Below are 16,172 nucleotides of genomic sequence, written 5' to 3'. Positions count from 1 at the left end.
ATATATACACGTCAAATATCAGTTTATTGTTCCAAATTTTTCATGTTATAAGTTAGATGAACAATTGATTGGATCAATCTAAGTTAGTAATTATGATAATAGTTTTATTGTCCACTCTTAATAAGAGTGGACTTAACTGACTTATTTTAAACTATGGTATTTGGTCTTATTTTGATTTTATTGTATTTGATTTTATATAAATTTATTGTATTTGGTTATATATGCTTGTATAGGGTTTGTACAAAAGGTCTTTTGCAGTATTTAGTAGCTTATATTATTAAGATAAGAAATATAGTTTTATACTTTTAGGATGACATCGTCTAATAATTCTCTTAGATTCAAGAGATTTTACATTTTAATGGACATATAAGTGAGTAGAGCTGAAGTAAGATATCCTCTCTATATTTCCTTCCAAGAATTCAAAAGGAAGTAACAAAAAAAAGTTGTCATAGGCGACAAATGCTTGAATATAAATTGAGACTTGATATATAATTTAAATATATTTTTGAACTCATAATTTTATAACGATTGAGTTCATCACAAGGGTGATAGGACTTCGTCACGATATCAAAAAGATACTTATTTAATTGCAATTTTTTTAAAAAAGAAATTGTTGATCTAGCTAAATAAGATTATTTTGTAAAAATTATATTCATTATTTTGTAAAGATTTATATTTTTTTTAAATATTTAGTTTATAAACTCAAACACATTATAACTTTTTAAAATTTTTCTAAAGACTAGTATGTTAAATAAGGACTAAAAGGGTTTTTTAACCAAGTGCTGTAATTTAACAATAGTACGATGTTCTCCCACTTTTTCTTCTGTATTCCTCGACTTATAGAGCCCGTTTGGATTAGCTGATTGTAAATAGCTGAAAATTATTTTTAAGTGCTGAAGCTGATCTTTTAAATAAGTATTTACGTATTTGAATTTTGGATAGACGTGCTGAAACTGATAATAAGCAGTTGATGTGTTTGGTAGAAAAGTGTGAATAATTTGTTCTTTTATGAAAATGACTAAAATATTCTTAAAAACTTTACAAAAGATTATAAATTAAAAAGTTTACGAATATGGAATGAAAAAAAAGTCTAAAAATTTATTTTGGAAAAAATATTTTGTGAATTAAAAAATATATTAAGGATAAACTAGTAAAAACCTTGGTCAAACTAAAAGTGCTTATAAGCTAAAAAGCCATATATTCTCTTCCTTCCCTCCTGCTCCTAGTTTCCAGACTAGAGGTAGAGGTTAACTTCTAAAAATATTTTAGAGCAGTAAGTAATAAATCTTTCAAAACATTAGCACTATTCACGTCTATATTCCAAAATTTAGAAGGAAAAATGGAGAATTCAACAAAAATAGTTGAAAATCCTAAAGGATATGAGGAGTGGAGTATTGTGAATTAGATATGGAAGGGGGAAATTAGCACCAACGAAAATAATGCTGCTACGACGTCGTTCACAATAGCACTTCTCCCTGTTAATCGTTAGGATTAGCAGTTGAAACTTGACACTCTCCCTTTCTTTGGGTGTAGTGGAACTGCAATTACTCTTCCAAGTAGCGAAAGAGAGTCCACACTGCTGAAAGAATTCTCATATTAAATTCTTTCTAAATGGGTCTACTCTGGAGACCTTAGAGTTGAACTACAAAGGTTAGATGCATTTAGCTACATTTTCCTGCTCTTTAGTTCATGGGGGATAACACTATTTTGTTTTAGATAACTTCATATATATATATATATATATATATTTTGTTTATTATTTGAGGTGTTTATATTCCTCTTTAGGCCATATGAGAAATAACGTGTTTGACTTTGCAAGGTAGGGATAAGGTCCGTGTACACTCTAACCTTTCCAATAGCCACATTTTTGTTTGCTTAGTTTGGGATACCTTTTTCCTACTTTTTCGTGGGATTGGACTGGTAAGCACTGGCAGGATATTTACTTTGGGGAGTCAAAATATAAAGAAGTAAACCCATATGAAGAAGCCAAGTGTCAATGCCTAGTATATATACATAAATTCTTTTTTTCCCCTAGCTAGATAGTATAATTTTCCAATAAAGAGGTGTCGGCCCTTCAATACATGTGACTCCGCTACTGCTGGTAAGAACTACTGGCCGTATTTCATTCTTGCTGGTTTATTGCTGAGACGAGTGTAGATTTTCCTTTTTTAACTTTATGGGGATGAGAGTGGGACTGATTGTGTTTGGAGTACTGTATGACAACATAATCCCCTTTTTTAATCATTGTTTCCAACTTTCTAGCAGCTGTTTGGAATCTTCCTTATAATTATGTTCTTATAATTTGTGACTGGCAGGTGCTTGATCAAATGCCTTTTGCATCCTCTCAGTTGCATATTAAGTGCTCCCTGGGTCTTGGACAAATTACAGTCTTGAAAGAGTTCCCAACCAAAACATTGACGATGTAATTGCTGAAATCATGTCTGGAACTTCCCTTTTCTCCAACCCACCACTATACACTACTAGTACTACCTCAAAGTACATCCATAGGCCATCACCTCATAAACTTAAACTTTTGATAGACAAATCCAAAAGCATCAGACAGCTTTTACAGATTCATGCATTTCTTATTCGCTACGGCCTGGAGAGTGACTCGGTCTTGAACTTTAAGCTCCAAAAATCATACTCTTCTCTTGGACACCTCAAACATTCTGTTTCCGTCTTTAAGCTCACTCAAAGTCCAACTGTGTTCTCGTATAGTGCCATTATCCATAGTCATGTGATCAATGATCTCTGTGAACAAGCCTTTGTCTTTTATATCCAAATGCTAACTCAAAATATTGAGCCTAATGCATTTACATTTTCTTCCATCCTAAAAGCTTCCCCACATGAATCAGGAAAAGCCCTTCATTGTCAGGCCCTAAAACTTGGGTGTGATTCTGACATTTATGTTCGAACTGCTCTTGTGGATGTCTATGCTAGAGGCAGTGACATTGTTTCAGCTCGCAAACTCTTTGACACAATGACCGAAAGGTCTTTGGTGACTTTGACAACAATGATTACCGGATATGCAAAGAATGGGCATGTGCAAGAGGCAAGAGTGTTGTTTGATGGGATGGAGGAGAAGGATGTTGTTTGTTGGAATGCCATGATTGATGGGTATAGCCAACATGGTAGGCCTAATGAAGCTTTGGTTCTTTTTAAGCAGATGTTACTGTCAAAAGTAAAACCTAATGAAGTAACCGTGGTGGCGGCTCTTTCTGCTTGCGCGCAAATGGGAGTGCTGGAATCAGGTCGATGGATTCATGCTTATGTGAAAAGTAACAGAATTCAATTAAATAAACATGTAGGTACTGCTTTGATTGACATGTATAGCAAGTCCGGGAGTTTAGAGGATGCAAGAATGGTGTTTGATCAGATGAAAGATAAGGATGTCATAACATGGAATTCAATGATTGTAGGATATGCGATGCACGGATTTAGCCTTGAAGCTTTGCAGCTATTCAATGAGATGTGTGAGTTGGGTCTCCAGCCTACTGATATAACATTTATTGGCATTTTAAGTGCTTGCGCTAATGCTGGATTGGTCGCTGAAGGATGGGATTACTTTCACTTAATGGACAAGTATCGAATTGAGCCAAAGATTGAGCACTATGGTTGCATGGTGAATCTTCTTGGACGAGCTGGACAGTTAGAAGAAGCTTATGAATTTGTCAATAGTATGAAGATTGATTCCGATCCTATTTTATGGGGAACATTACTGACTGCTTGTAGGATTCATGGGAACATAAGGCTCGCAGAGAAAATTATGGAGTTCCTGGTGCAACAGGATCTTGCTACTTCAGGAACTTATGTTCTGCTATCCAATATATATGCTTCTGCTGGTGATTGGGATGGTGTGGCAAAGGTCAGGGCATTGATGAAGAGTAGCGGGGTAGACAAGGAACCTGGTTGTAGCTCCATTGAGGTCAATAATAAAGTGCACGAGTTCCTTGCCGGTGACATGAAGCATCACAAAAGCAAAGAAATTTACAGAATGCTGGAGGAGATGAACAAGTGGCTCGAGGCTCATGGTTACATGCCACAGACTGATGTAGTCTTGCATAATCTTGGGGAAGTTGAGAAGCAGAAATCGCTTGCTGTTCATAGTGAAAGGCTAGCCATTGCTTATGGGCTAATCAGTACTCAGCCAGGAACTACAATCAAGATTGTCAAGAATCTCCGTGTTTGTCCAGATTGTCATTCTGTCACCAAGCTTATTTCAAAAATCACAGGACGTAAAATCATAGTGAGGGATCGGAATCGCTTTCATCATTTTGTGGAGGGTTCATGTTCTTGTGGTGATTTCTGGTAGAACTATTAGCTAATGCTAACAAACAGGCAGGCTTCCATATATAGCTTTTTTTTTGTGTGTACATTTTTTGGCTCTATCGACGATTCTCCAGTCCAGGTTAACTTACCTCGTTTGCTGCTTCATATTTTCTCCTCCTCTTTGAGTTGTATACGAAGTTACTTCCTCAAATATCGTTGCAACTCTGTTACATTCATGTAAATTTTTTTGTATTTTTGGTTAGGATACTCCTCTGAGTTATATTCGAAGTTACTTCCTCAAATTGCGTTGCAACTCTGTTACATTCATGTGGAAAACACTGTATTTTTGGTTAAGATGCCGCTCCTTGAGCTTAAGGCCTGATTTTTTTATTTAGCTTTTGGTGCTCCTATTACTTGTGTAAACTTCAGTAATAGTGAATATAGACGAGTTTAAGTTGTGTGCACCGATGGAAAGATATTTATACAATCATGTCCCTTATTGGGTAAATTAGTGGTCAATTTCATGATAAACATTAATTGATAATTCAGTAAAAGTGGTAACTAACGAGCTATCTTAGGTTAAAATTTAATGTAAAACAATCCAATATATATATGTTGATGGTGGTAGCTTGCGCACATGCAACTATTACGTTGTGCTACCTGCTACCTCCAATCAGCATAAGTAGCAGATAATTGCCGTCCCACCAGCACAAGTATCGGGTAACTGTGCCACCAAGGCTTAGGCAGATTTGGCTTTCTTTACTTAGAGAGAAGTCCTAAGCTCTTTCTAAGTTTAATATATAGAAAGTTTGGAAAATAAGTCAAATCTCCAGATCAAGAGGTTGAGGTCTGAACTCCGGCGGAGAATACGTGTCAAGGGTCTTTGATTTCATGCTCCTGAAGATAGGAATCAAACGTGAGCTGTCGGGATTTGAATGTGAGACCTCATGGTTTTTCTCTCACTTCATAGACCACTAGGCGTTGGGTGCTATGACTTGTTGATGTATTGCAAGTAATGTTTTAAAGTTTGAGATTAAGTCCTTTGTGTGTCTTTCCTTATTTCTGTCCATTTTTATCTTACTTTTTCTTTTCTTTTGCGATGTGGAAAAAGATTAGAATTATTTAGTATTTTATTACCAGGATTGTAGTTGGTTTTTCCAATTGAAAATTCTTTGTGTTTCCTAGTTGCATTTTAGAAGGTACCATCTGTATGTCACTATGTTGTGCCGATGTAGGCTCGCAGAAAAAATTATGGAAGCTGGTCTCAAGAGATTGGGGATATTGCATCTCAGATTGGCCAGCTTTATTCTGGACAGTACATGAGGACAAGCGAGGCCAACTATTTGTCTGAGTCTTATATCTTTTATGAGGCAGTGTTGAATAGGGAGTATTTTAAAGATGGAATGTTTCAGGATGTTAGTTTTGCTAGCAAGCAACTTCGATTTCTTGCTCGGTTTATGACAGTTTGTTTGGTTTTGAATCGGTGAGACATGGTTTATCAATTAGTTAATCAGCTCAAGATGTTACTTGATGAATGCAAGAGGGCATTCCAGGTCAGTGACCGTAATTCTTAAATTTTATGTCCACATGCTTGTCCTGTAATACATGCATATATTTCCAATATATGTAATATTTTGATTCGCCAGCAGCACTGGAAGAAGGCACCATATGTAGTATGTCGAGTCAGATATATATTTTATCTTTTATAATTTAGACCTCTGCTCACACATGTATAGAAATCATTTTTTCTATTCCTTATTTGTGCCAGTAACAAAAATATGTGGCATGTTCAGGGTCTAAAATTTAGGATTTGTTTCCTGCTTTAGTAAGTGGCTGCTTTTATGGGATTGGATGATTGATCACCACAAACTTTTAGCTTATAATGTATTTCTTGGACATATTGATGAACAAACAACTTGTAGAAGCACATTCAGTGAATTCTTTTGCATCAAACATGAAATTGGCGATTTCTCAAATGTTCAATCGATTAATGGAATTTTCATTTGGTTGGCTGTACAATATGAATGCCCTTTGTATGGTATGACCTGCTTCCACTCACTTGACTTGTTTGTTGCTCATTGAGGATGTGATAGGCTAAGAAGGGATTCAACAAATGGTCTATATAAAGATGAATGACCTTTACATGGTCTTATTTCCAGGAAACTGATTTTAAAGAATGGAAGCTGGTGGTTCAGGAAATTGTTAAGTTTCTAAAAGCTGACTCGGCTTTTTATGAATACCAGGCCATTGAGATGTAGTGTCGTATTGGATCTTCATCCAGATTGCCTGCCACAAGTTGTTGAAGCAAAGAGAAAGCTAAGATTACGAGATACACTACTGTGCAGCTACCATCCCAATGAGGTGAGTCTTTCTTCCCTCGGCATGCCTACCTTCTATTCCAATTGGAAGTGATTGGGTTTATTGTGCAGCTTACTAATGAACTTGATTATCCTATTTTCATCTTGATCAACTGTATTAATGTTTGCTCGTCTTCTCTCTCAATGCAGTGATCAGGTTAAATATTCAGAACTGACTCTTGACACTTTCTGAATGCTACAATGTCTGGAGTGGGAACCTAGTGGGTCATTTTATCAGACGGGTGGGATTCCTCCAAGTGGGGCTGGAACTGGTATTGGCCAGAATGGGGCACCCGGACCCAGTCGTGTTAATTATTCACAAGATATATCTGATCCTACTCTGCCTCCTAACCCTCGCAAGTCCATCCTATATCGCCCGTCTATTACAAATTTTTTAGCAGTGAGTAGTTGCATTTTCCTAGTATTTGTTCAGCATTTATGTTTGTCGAAAAAGCAAATTGTAGATTCCGTCCTCTCATCTGCCTTTGATCAGTATACTCTTATGACTTCACTGAGCTTCATAGAAACTAAAATTTATCATCTATTACATTTTCAATATCTTATTAGTACAATGTGTATTAACTTGGTGGATGTGAAAGCTTGAACTCGAGACATAGTTGTTGTTGTTGTTGTAACGTGAAAGCCTGAAACTTGTTTTGGCACAAATGTGAGATGGGAAAGGTAACTGCTTATTATTTTGGGAAATTAGCTTTACTTTCCTGGTAGTATATGCTCTGTTAATATCACTCAGAGCTTTATTGCAACTAAAATTATTTTCGTTAGATGGAAGTTATTGAATATCCTTTTAGTGTCTTCTATAAAGATGGCCTCCCTTGGAAGCTCCTGGATTATCTGTAGTTTCCTTGTCATTGCATTCTCTTTACCTATTCTCCCTTAAATTAACTTTGCCATTTGTTGGCAGGTTTTGTCGACAATCTGCGAGGAGCTATCTCATGATGGAGTTCTTTTACTATATTTGTCTGCATGCAGGTAGTAGGTGTAAAGCTCTTGTATGTTTTTTTTTTTGACAAAGGTAACAGATATGTATTATAAAAAAAGAAACCCAGCACAAAGGTTGTGCTGGTAACCATTTACAGATTCCAAAAGAAGCAAAAACCTATCCTTGTTCTTCTTACAAGGACTCTATGATGTCTAAAATCGATTCTTCATCGTTCACATAATTTTCTTTACACCAAAAATGAAACAACGAGATACAGTTCATCTTTAACTTCTGAATAGGACTGCTTCTGTCTTCAAAACACCTGGCATTCCTTTCCTTCCAAACTATCCACCATATGCACATTGGGATCAAATTCCACCAGGTTTTTTGCCTTACACTGCCCTCCTGATTATTCCAGCATCTCAGTAAATCTGTTGTGGTTTTTGGCATATTCCACCTAAGTCTAATCATGCTGAGAAAAAGTTGCCACAACTGGGAAGTAACTCTACAGAGTAGAAACAAATGGCTATTGCTTTCTGAATCTGTAGAGCACAGATAGCATCTGGAGCTCAGTTGAAATCCTCTTTTCATTAGGTTCTCATGAGTTAGACAGGCCTGCTTAGCAACTAAACCATGAAAAGCATACCACTTTGAAAGGAGTTATTCTTTCAAAACTGGAGTTTTCAACTAAAACTGATCCGGTTAACAATTTAAATTTCGTGACAGGAGCTTTTTTTCATGTTCATCTTCTAATTCGAATTTTCAATCCAAACCACCTCAAAACTCCATCAAATCACCCGAAATTGAGGTTCAAACTTCTTAAGATGTACCCAATCTATTCTAATAACACCTACTCAAAGAAAGCAAAAATTTGACCATTTTTTTGCTACAAATAGCTAATTGGCTAATATTGATAATGTTTGATTAGTATTAGTAATATTTATTAAATTGACCAATTTTCGTAATAAACTACTTATAAATGGACATAACTGGTAGTTTCCCGTCAAATTATACACTACTTGAAGGAGTTGGGCCACAATCTGGTTTTAGAATGGGACGACAGTTTGCATCTTGTCCAAGTCCATATATATAGCACTGCGGCTCAACGTAAACTCTTTCCAAGCCTAGGGTTTAGACCAAAAACCCTTGAAAGGCCAGCGATATTCAGACTTCTTCCTCCATAGTGTCCCTCTTCGCCGCCTTCTAGTCTCGTAATTTCTTCACTCTGCATCTCAAATTTGATCTGTATTATTGTGCTGTTTCATCTATTCAATTAGGTTAAGAGTTGAGTTCATACTTGGTTATATTCATATTCTGGAAAAAAAAATCATATTCTGAAATTTTGTTGAAAATTTCGGCGAGTGGTTTATTTGGGTATCTGTAAGTGGGTAGGTTTGTCACTTTCGTTTTCAGTACATGAATTTAGATGAAATTTGTGCTTAAGATATAATTTGAGTTGATTGATTTGCTCTTTATTTTTGTGGAACTGAAAGTGAAAATAAAAGTTGCAATCTTTATGCTTCAAACATTTAAATTTTGATTCTTGTGTAGCATATTGTTTTCCCTTTTGATTGAAATCTCATTTTATTTGCTTTTTCCAATTCCAAAAATTATCGTATGGGAAAACCTTGTTAAGCTTCAGTGGATTCGTTATTGGGTATGAAACAGATCAGCTTTTACATGTTTATTTGGGGGATTTCAATTATTTAGTCGTCTAACTTCGAACTTGAGAAGTGTTACGTTTCATTTCAGTGTCATGGATTGAATGCTAATATCCTGTGTATTCAAGATTTCTTTTTCCTCTTTAGGTTGATTCGATGTATGAAGAACCTCTAACTATAGTTACATGATCGTAATTTGCAATGAATTTATCTATAATCGGATGAGGTGACTGGTGCGTCTATCTGGGCGGATTTTAAGATAGTCTCTACATACTGTAAAAGGTTTCTATTTTCATCTGTAATGCATCACATACTAGCATATTAAAGGCATAGACTGAAAAATCCCCAATGGAATAGTCTAGTGGTAAATTTGAACTTGTGGCCATAGAATTTTTCTCCCTTAATTGTGTGTATTTTCATAGCTTTAGGATTTGAAGGACCAATTAATAAGCTTTTCAATGGAAGATACTTTTGCTATTTGAATTGCTGATTGATTGGTTTGAGAGAGATCAGTTGGTTGATGGGGTTTTTGTGTGCATCTGCTGATGCTGTTTTTCGTTTTATCCAGATTATAAAAAATGGTGCAGTACAACTTTAAGAAGATTACGGTGGTTCCCAATGGGAAGGACTTTGTCAATATCATTATGTCTCGCACACAGCGTCAAACTCCTACTGTTTGTCCACAAAGGATATGCTATCTCTCGTATACGTCAATTTTACATGCGCACAGTTAAGTATACACAGCAGAATTTCTATGACAAACTCTCCACCATTATTGATGAGTTCCCCAGGCTTGACGATATCCATCCTTTCTATGGAGACCTTCTTCATGTACTCTACAACAAAGATCACTACAAGCCCTTGGCCAAATTAATACTGCTAGAAATTTGATTTCAAAAATTGCTAAAGATTATGTGAAATTGCTGAAGTATGGCGACTCACTCTATCGCTGCAAGTCCCTGAAGGTTGCTGCTCTTGGGCGCATGTGCACTGTTATAAAGCGCATTTGCCCAAGTTTAGCTTATTTAGAACAGATTAGGCAGCACATGGCAAGACTTCCCTCAATTGATCCCAATACTAGGACAATCTTGATTTGTGGGTATCCAAATGTTGGAAAGAGCTCATTCATCAACAAAATTACAAGAGCAGATGTGGATGTGCAGCCTTATGCTTTCACTACAAAGTCCTTGTTTGTCGGTCATATTGACTACAAATATCTGAGGTATCAAGTGATCGACGCTTCTGGTATTCTGGATAGGCCATTTGAGGATCGTAATATCATTGAGATGTGCAGTATTACAGCTCTAGCACATCTGAGGGCTGCTGTGTGATCGTAATATCATTGAGATGTGCTGTATTACAGCTCTAGCACATCTGAGGGCTGCTGTGTTGTTTTTCCTTGATATTTCTGGGTCTTGTGGCTATAGCATTGAGCAGCAGGCTGCTCTTTTCCACAGCATCAAATCACTCTTTATGAACAAACCCTTGATGATCGTGTGCAACAAAACAGACTTGCAGCCGTTAGAAGGGATTTCTGAGGAAGACAAGAAGTTAGTCGCAGAGATGAAAGATGAAGCCATGAAGACAGTGATGGGTCAAGGTGGCGAGGCAACTGATGAAGCAGGTGTGTTGTTAACTACGAGCAAGTTGACGGAAGATGGCGTGATTTCAGTGAAGAATGCAGCTTGTGAGAGGTTACTGAATCAAAGGGTAGAATTGAAAATAAAGTCGAAAAAGTTGAATGACTGCTTGAACCGCTTCCATGTTGCTATGCCAAAACCACGTGACCAGAAAGAGAGGCCAGTATGCATACCTCAGGCAGTGTTGGAAGCCAGAGCTAAGGAAGCTGAGGCAGATGCTGAGAAACAGAAAAGGAAATTTGAGAGAGATCTGGAGAATGAGAACGGAGGTGCAGGTGTTTACTCTGCCAGCTTGAGGAAGCACTATCTATTAGCAAATGAAGAGTGGAAGGAAGATGTAATGCCAGAAATTTTAGATGGGCACAATGTCTATGACTTTATTGACCCTGATATCTTACAAAGGCTTGAAGAATTGGAGAGAGAAGAAGGTCTTCGTCAGGATGAAGAAGGAGATGATGATTTTGAGATGGATGGCGTTGAGCTGACCCCTGAAGAACAAGCAGCATTAGCTGAAAGCCGGAAACAGAAGAGTTTGCTCATTCAACAGCATAGAATTAAGAAAAGCACTGCAGAGAGCCGACCCACTGTACCAAGAAAGTTTGACAAAGACAAGGAGTTCACTTCAAAAAGAATGGGAAGGCAGTATCTGCTTTGGGGCTGGATCCAACTCTAGCAATCAATTGAGCCCGTAGTAAATCAAGGGATCGTAAGCGAGAGAGATCAGTTGAACGTGGAGATGACATTGGTAAGGATGCAATGGATGTCGACGAGATTACTCCCAACAAGAAGCAAAGATTGAGGTCACTTTCCATTACGGCAAGATCAAGGTCAAGGTCAAGGTCACGACCTCCAGATGAATTTGTTCCAGGGGAGGGCTTAAAGGACAAAGCCCAGAAGAAGATGGCTGTAAAGATGGCTAAGGGTTCTTCTAAGAAGAGGAACAAGGATGCTCGGCGGGGAGAGGCTGATAGAGTTATTCCTACTCTGAAACCAAAACATCTCTTCTCAGGAAAGCGATCAACTGGGAAAACTGACCGGCGCTAGTAAACCAAGGTATATCTTGCTACCATTTGATGCTCCTATGACATTTTACAGGCTCCAGAATATGTTTTCTCCATCTGCTCTTGCTTTCTCAATAGTTATTTTCTTGTCTTCATAGCCACTTGTGTACTTTTGAGTTTTCAGAACGTTCGATGATGTGTTACTTGGTTCCTTTTTAATTCTTGGAAAATCGGTAATTGATGCGTGCAAGATTTCAATTATTACCTTTTGTTTTCCAGATGGCATTTTATCTTGGAATTTGCTGATGGTACCTGTCAAGATGCTTGTGTTGCAATATCTTGGGTGGCGGACAGAAAGGCTGAAAGAAACTCAGCTTATTTAGGACACTTTCGCAGTTGAATTTTCCGTCTCTGTTATTTCGAGCTTTCCTTGCTGTTTATTTAAGCTATTTTTCATACTGTTTTTTAACTTTAAATTGTTGAAGAATGTTAGTTTTTTTTGTAAAACAAAGATGTGAGGAAGATGTCAAGAATTCAATCTATTGAAATGACAAGACCAAGACTACAGATTGAGTATTTAAATATGTGCTTAAGATGCAGCTGAGCTTGCTGCCTCTATATGCATTTTTTGGAACTTAGATACCTGTTATAAGATTGTGTTTTCCCCGATGTTAAATTTTGTCTGGGATCTTTTGATTTTCTTTAGTACAGACTTTCCTCTCTTTTTGCATGAACTTTCTGTTTACATGCCCTAAAAAGCATATGCAGAAAATGAATTCATCTGCCTTTCTGTTTAGTATTGCTTGAGTGCAGACTGAAGGGATAAAAAAGCACTGATGAAGTCAACCCCATATTTGTTATGGTAAAGATGTGATATCACTTTTCCGCTGGGACTTAATGTAATATGTAGACAATTGGGTGCTATTATATTCATATTTTTTTAATGGTTGAAAATTCCATAGCTAATATTTTTTTTAATTAATCCTCTCCCCTTTGTTGGAGCTATTGCTCCTTTGATGACTCGAACCCACAGCGCTGAGATTGTAGGTGGGGGTGCTGACAATCGGAGCAACCCCTCTTGTCCCCGTAACTAATATGTAGCGCGTGAAGAGTCAAAATTTTGATAAAAACAGAGGCAAATTGGACACCACTTAAAGTGGTAAAATTTATAAGAGTTGAGACAAATTGGACAGTGACTGAATCCTGATAGTCATATCTGATTCCAGGTTCTCTCTAATACAACTTCTCTATGTTTTCACAATTAAACAATAATACATTCCAACTTGATATTGGCATAATTTTGCCTTGGCATGATTCCAGAACTCCTTTTAAACTCGATTAGGTTTGTCAGAGTTCGAAAACTCAGCAACTGGTTATACAAATTTTTTTCTTTCTGCAATTTATGTTGGTGACTTTCAGAGCTCCTAGTTTATGCCAAAAAACTGCACCATATGACATAAGAAACGTATATTACAGTGAATCAATGATTATATGGGGACAAAACATATATAAAGAATCAAATTACATACAGGTTTCTTGCTTGTATCTCGAATCAATTTTCACAACTACCAAGAATTGTTAACTCTAATTTCGCCAAAAAAGAAAAGAAAAAAGTTAGATTAGACATCATAAAGCAGAGTACTAGAAAGGCCAAATATGGGCTACTATGACTGTAATATCATCATACTTTCCACCACTGTGCTCAAGTCCAGCTTTGGAACATTCCCTAACATAAGGCGTGTAAAGCTCTGTGTTCTTAGAATTCTCCAGTGCATATTGCGCTATCCTCCATGCCAATGTATCAGGCGCATCCGATTCCCACGAGTCCACTCCATTGTTCACAACAAGTTCTAACTCAAAATCATGAACATTATCGAACAATCCATCTGTTCCCATCACTATTATATCTCCTGCTTTCACCTGAAAACTAATCTTCTCTGCAACACTTGGATCATTAGAATGTTTGCTATTCCCCAACTGAAAAGGACAGTTAAACCTCGACTGCTGAATTTCCGATTTGTACACAATTACCCCGTCTCTGATCACCACGAACCCGCTATCTCCCACGTTAACAGCATGCAGAGTGTCATTAGCGAGCGTCAACATACAAGCAGTAGAAGAACCCATAGCCTTTGTATTCAAGAAAGCTTCATTAAGTACGTTCATCAAATCAATATTAGTCGTACTACTTTTATCATCTTGTTTCTGTTTTTGAATGAATAATTCAGCGTTTTCCATTAATTCCCTTGAGTACTTTCCTGAATCAATACCCTTTTTAGCCCAACCACCAACTCCATCAGCAACGCCTATAGTCTGCTCCTCTGCACATATAAAGTGTGCGTCTTCTCCTAGTGGCTTTTCTTCGTTAGTCTTTGGTATGTAAAACGAACCAGCAACCATCCTCGTACTTCCACCAGTGTTGGACGACGTGTCTTTGTTTTCTTCTTGGGAACAAAAGTTAAATATCGGAATGATGTTGGGAACAGGATCATCTGTAGTAATGTCGAAGGATGTTGTCATCAAATCCTCAGGGCAAAGCAAGAATTGGATGAAGTCAAGTTCTGACTTTTCCATGAGTCGCTGCTTCTTAGTAAGGATTTCTGTATTATCTGCAGACTCAGATTCATCAATTTGTCGCTTCTTGTTATGTACTATTTCTGTAGCCATTGAAGGGAGGGAGAGTATAGAAAATCACAAGACGAAGGGTTTATTATATAGGAGATATATATAAGCCTTAAATCCTAATTAATGTAGGAAACAGAATTTGTTACTTTGACTTCAAGTCATGTTTCTTTCTCTCTTTTTTCCCCTCATTGTTTCCTATTTGTATAGAAATTCGGAAACTTATTTCATTTAACTTGAAAAAAAAGAAAAGAAGAGGAAAGCAATTTAATTTCTTAAAGTCGCTGATTGTTTTGTTATTTATATCTCTGACGGGAAAAAGAAGATTAGAAATATAAGATCCAATTTGATATTTGGTTGCGCTCAATTTTTTTTAAACCGTTGGTAACTTTGTTCTTAATGTTTTAACTTATTTCTCGATATTTCTTAAGTCAATTAAAAGCTTACTATTTCCTTATGCTTATTATTTGGCCTTTTTAATTAATAATTTTTTAATGGTGACATAAGGACTGCAGTAAATCTCCTTTCCAAGTCTTCTAGTTCTTGCTTCGATTTTTCAAGTTTTTAACACACTAGTGTTAGAACCCGCACGATACGTGAATAATTTGACAGAATATTAATCTTATAAAATTATGATTCTAATATATCATATTATTTTAATAAATATTAGTTATTATTTTATTATTTAATATAATGTACATAAATATAATAAAATCTATAAAAAATCAAAGGATACAAAGCATTATAGTAAACAAATAAATTGTTTATTCCTTGTTTATTCTTTATTGAATTAGCAAGTACTTAGTACTATACATTTACTAATGTAATTTTTTATTAATTTATCATTTGGCTTAATATTTTAATACTACTTCTCTTCTAGTAGAATATACGTATATAGTTTCTTATTATGGAAATATATATTTTTATACTTATGTTATACTGTTTAAAATTCTCAATTGTCTAAATATATCAATAATTTTCTTGAATGTTATATATTTATATTTTATTTATTAATCAATTCAAAATATAGATGTTATAAAACTATCTGTATCCACCTCCTTTCATACATTCTTTTTTTGTACTATAATATTTGATTAGTTTTCTCATTTTATATTTTACTGAAACTTTAAATAATATAATTTTTTTTTACTAAATTATAATTTTGAATTCATCAAAAATATAAAGAGATAAGCCAACGTACTAATATTTTTACTAATTAATAAAATGTTTTTTATATATAATATATTATCTTATGTATTATATCCTAATAGTTTCTTTATATTTTTGTATTTTTCATAATGAAATTATGAGTTCTATTTATTAGCTAAATTTTCCGACATGAGAAATTTAATTAGTATATTTATTTTTACGATATAATTTGATTTTTTTTTAGTATTCTTCATTTATGACTAATTGTTTATTATGATTTTAGTTATGTGTATATGTACGACTTTTCTCATAATAATTATAATTATTTTTATAAGTCTTATATATATATATAGAGTTAAATTGACATATCAATTTATCCATTACTTAATATTGTTAAATTGACATATGAATTATTAATACATAACCAATTTAGTATAATAACTACTCCCATATATATATGTATACACGCACACACCACTACAACTATATTAGGAAGAAATTATTCTCCAATTTGAATGAGTAGAATATTTTTT

The 16,172-nt window shown here is 35.5% G+C and overlaps 2 protein-coding genes and 1 pseudogene across 4 annotated transcripts; 2 read left to right on the top strand and 1 right to left on the bottom strand.

Moving 5' to 3' along the window:
* The first annotated feature begins 1,237 nt into the window (after window positions 1-1,237).
* On the top strand, window positions 1,238-4,663 carry LOC109239894 (pentatricopeptide repeat-containing protein ELI1, chloroplastic-like). Of its 2 annotated transcripts, none has more exons than XM_019406484.1 (2): window positions 1,238-1,650; window positions 2,316-4,663. In XM_019406484.1, the coding sequence occupies exon 2, from the start codon at window positions 2,438-2,440 to the stop codon at window positions 4,310-4,312; it is 1,875 nt and encodes a 624-aa protein (XP_019262029.1). In that variant the 5' UTR covers window positions 1,238-1,650; window positions 2,316-2,437; the 3' UTR covers window positions 4,313-4,663. The 2 variants fall into 2 exon arrangements, with proteins under 2 accessions (XP_019262029.1, XP_019262030.1); XM_019406485.1 differs by lacking the exon at window positions 1,238-1,650 and adding an exon at window positions 1,812-2,101.
* Window positions 4,664-5,378: 715 nt separating this feature from the next.
* Window positions 5,379-12,439, top strand: LOC109239895 (annotated as a pseudogene). Its single transcript, XR_002069979.1, has 7 exons — window positions 5,379-5,822; window positions 6,429-6,630; window positions 6,784-7,026; window positions 7,549-7,616; window positions 9,796-10,538; window positions 10,600-11,920; window positions 12,148-12,439. The product of XR_002069979.1 is annotated as a nucleolar GTP-binding protein 1-like (transcript).
* Window positions 12,440-13,415: 976 nt separating this feature from the next.
* On the bottom strand, window positions 13,416-14,535 carry LOC109239886 (probable protein phosphatase 2C 55). The gene has a single exon (XM_019406478.1). It carries the CDS (start codon window positions 14,533-14,535, stop codon window positions 13,510-13,512), a length of 1,026 nt encoding a protein of 341 aa, XP_019262023.1. The 3' UTR covers window positions 13,416-13,509.
* Window positions 14,536-16,172: the final 1,637 nt, after the last annotated feature.

The sequence above is a fragment of the Nicotiana attenuata genome, unplaced genomic scaffold, assembly GCF_001879085.1.
Source record: "Nicotiana attenuata strain UT unplaced genomic scaffold, NIATTr2, whole genome shotgun sequence".
Classification (NCBI taxonomy): Eukaryota; Viridiplantae; Streptophyta; class Magnoliopsida; order Solanales; family Solanaceae; genus Nicotiana; species Nicotiana attenuata.
The sequence above is the reverse complement of the archived record's forward strand: the minus strand, read 5'-3'. Positions and strand labels throughout refer to the sequence as shown.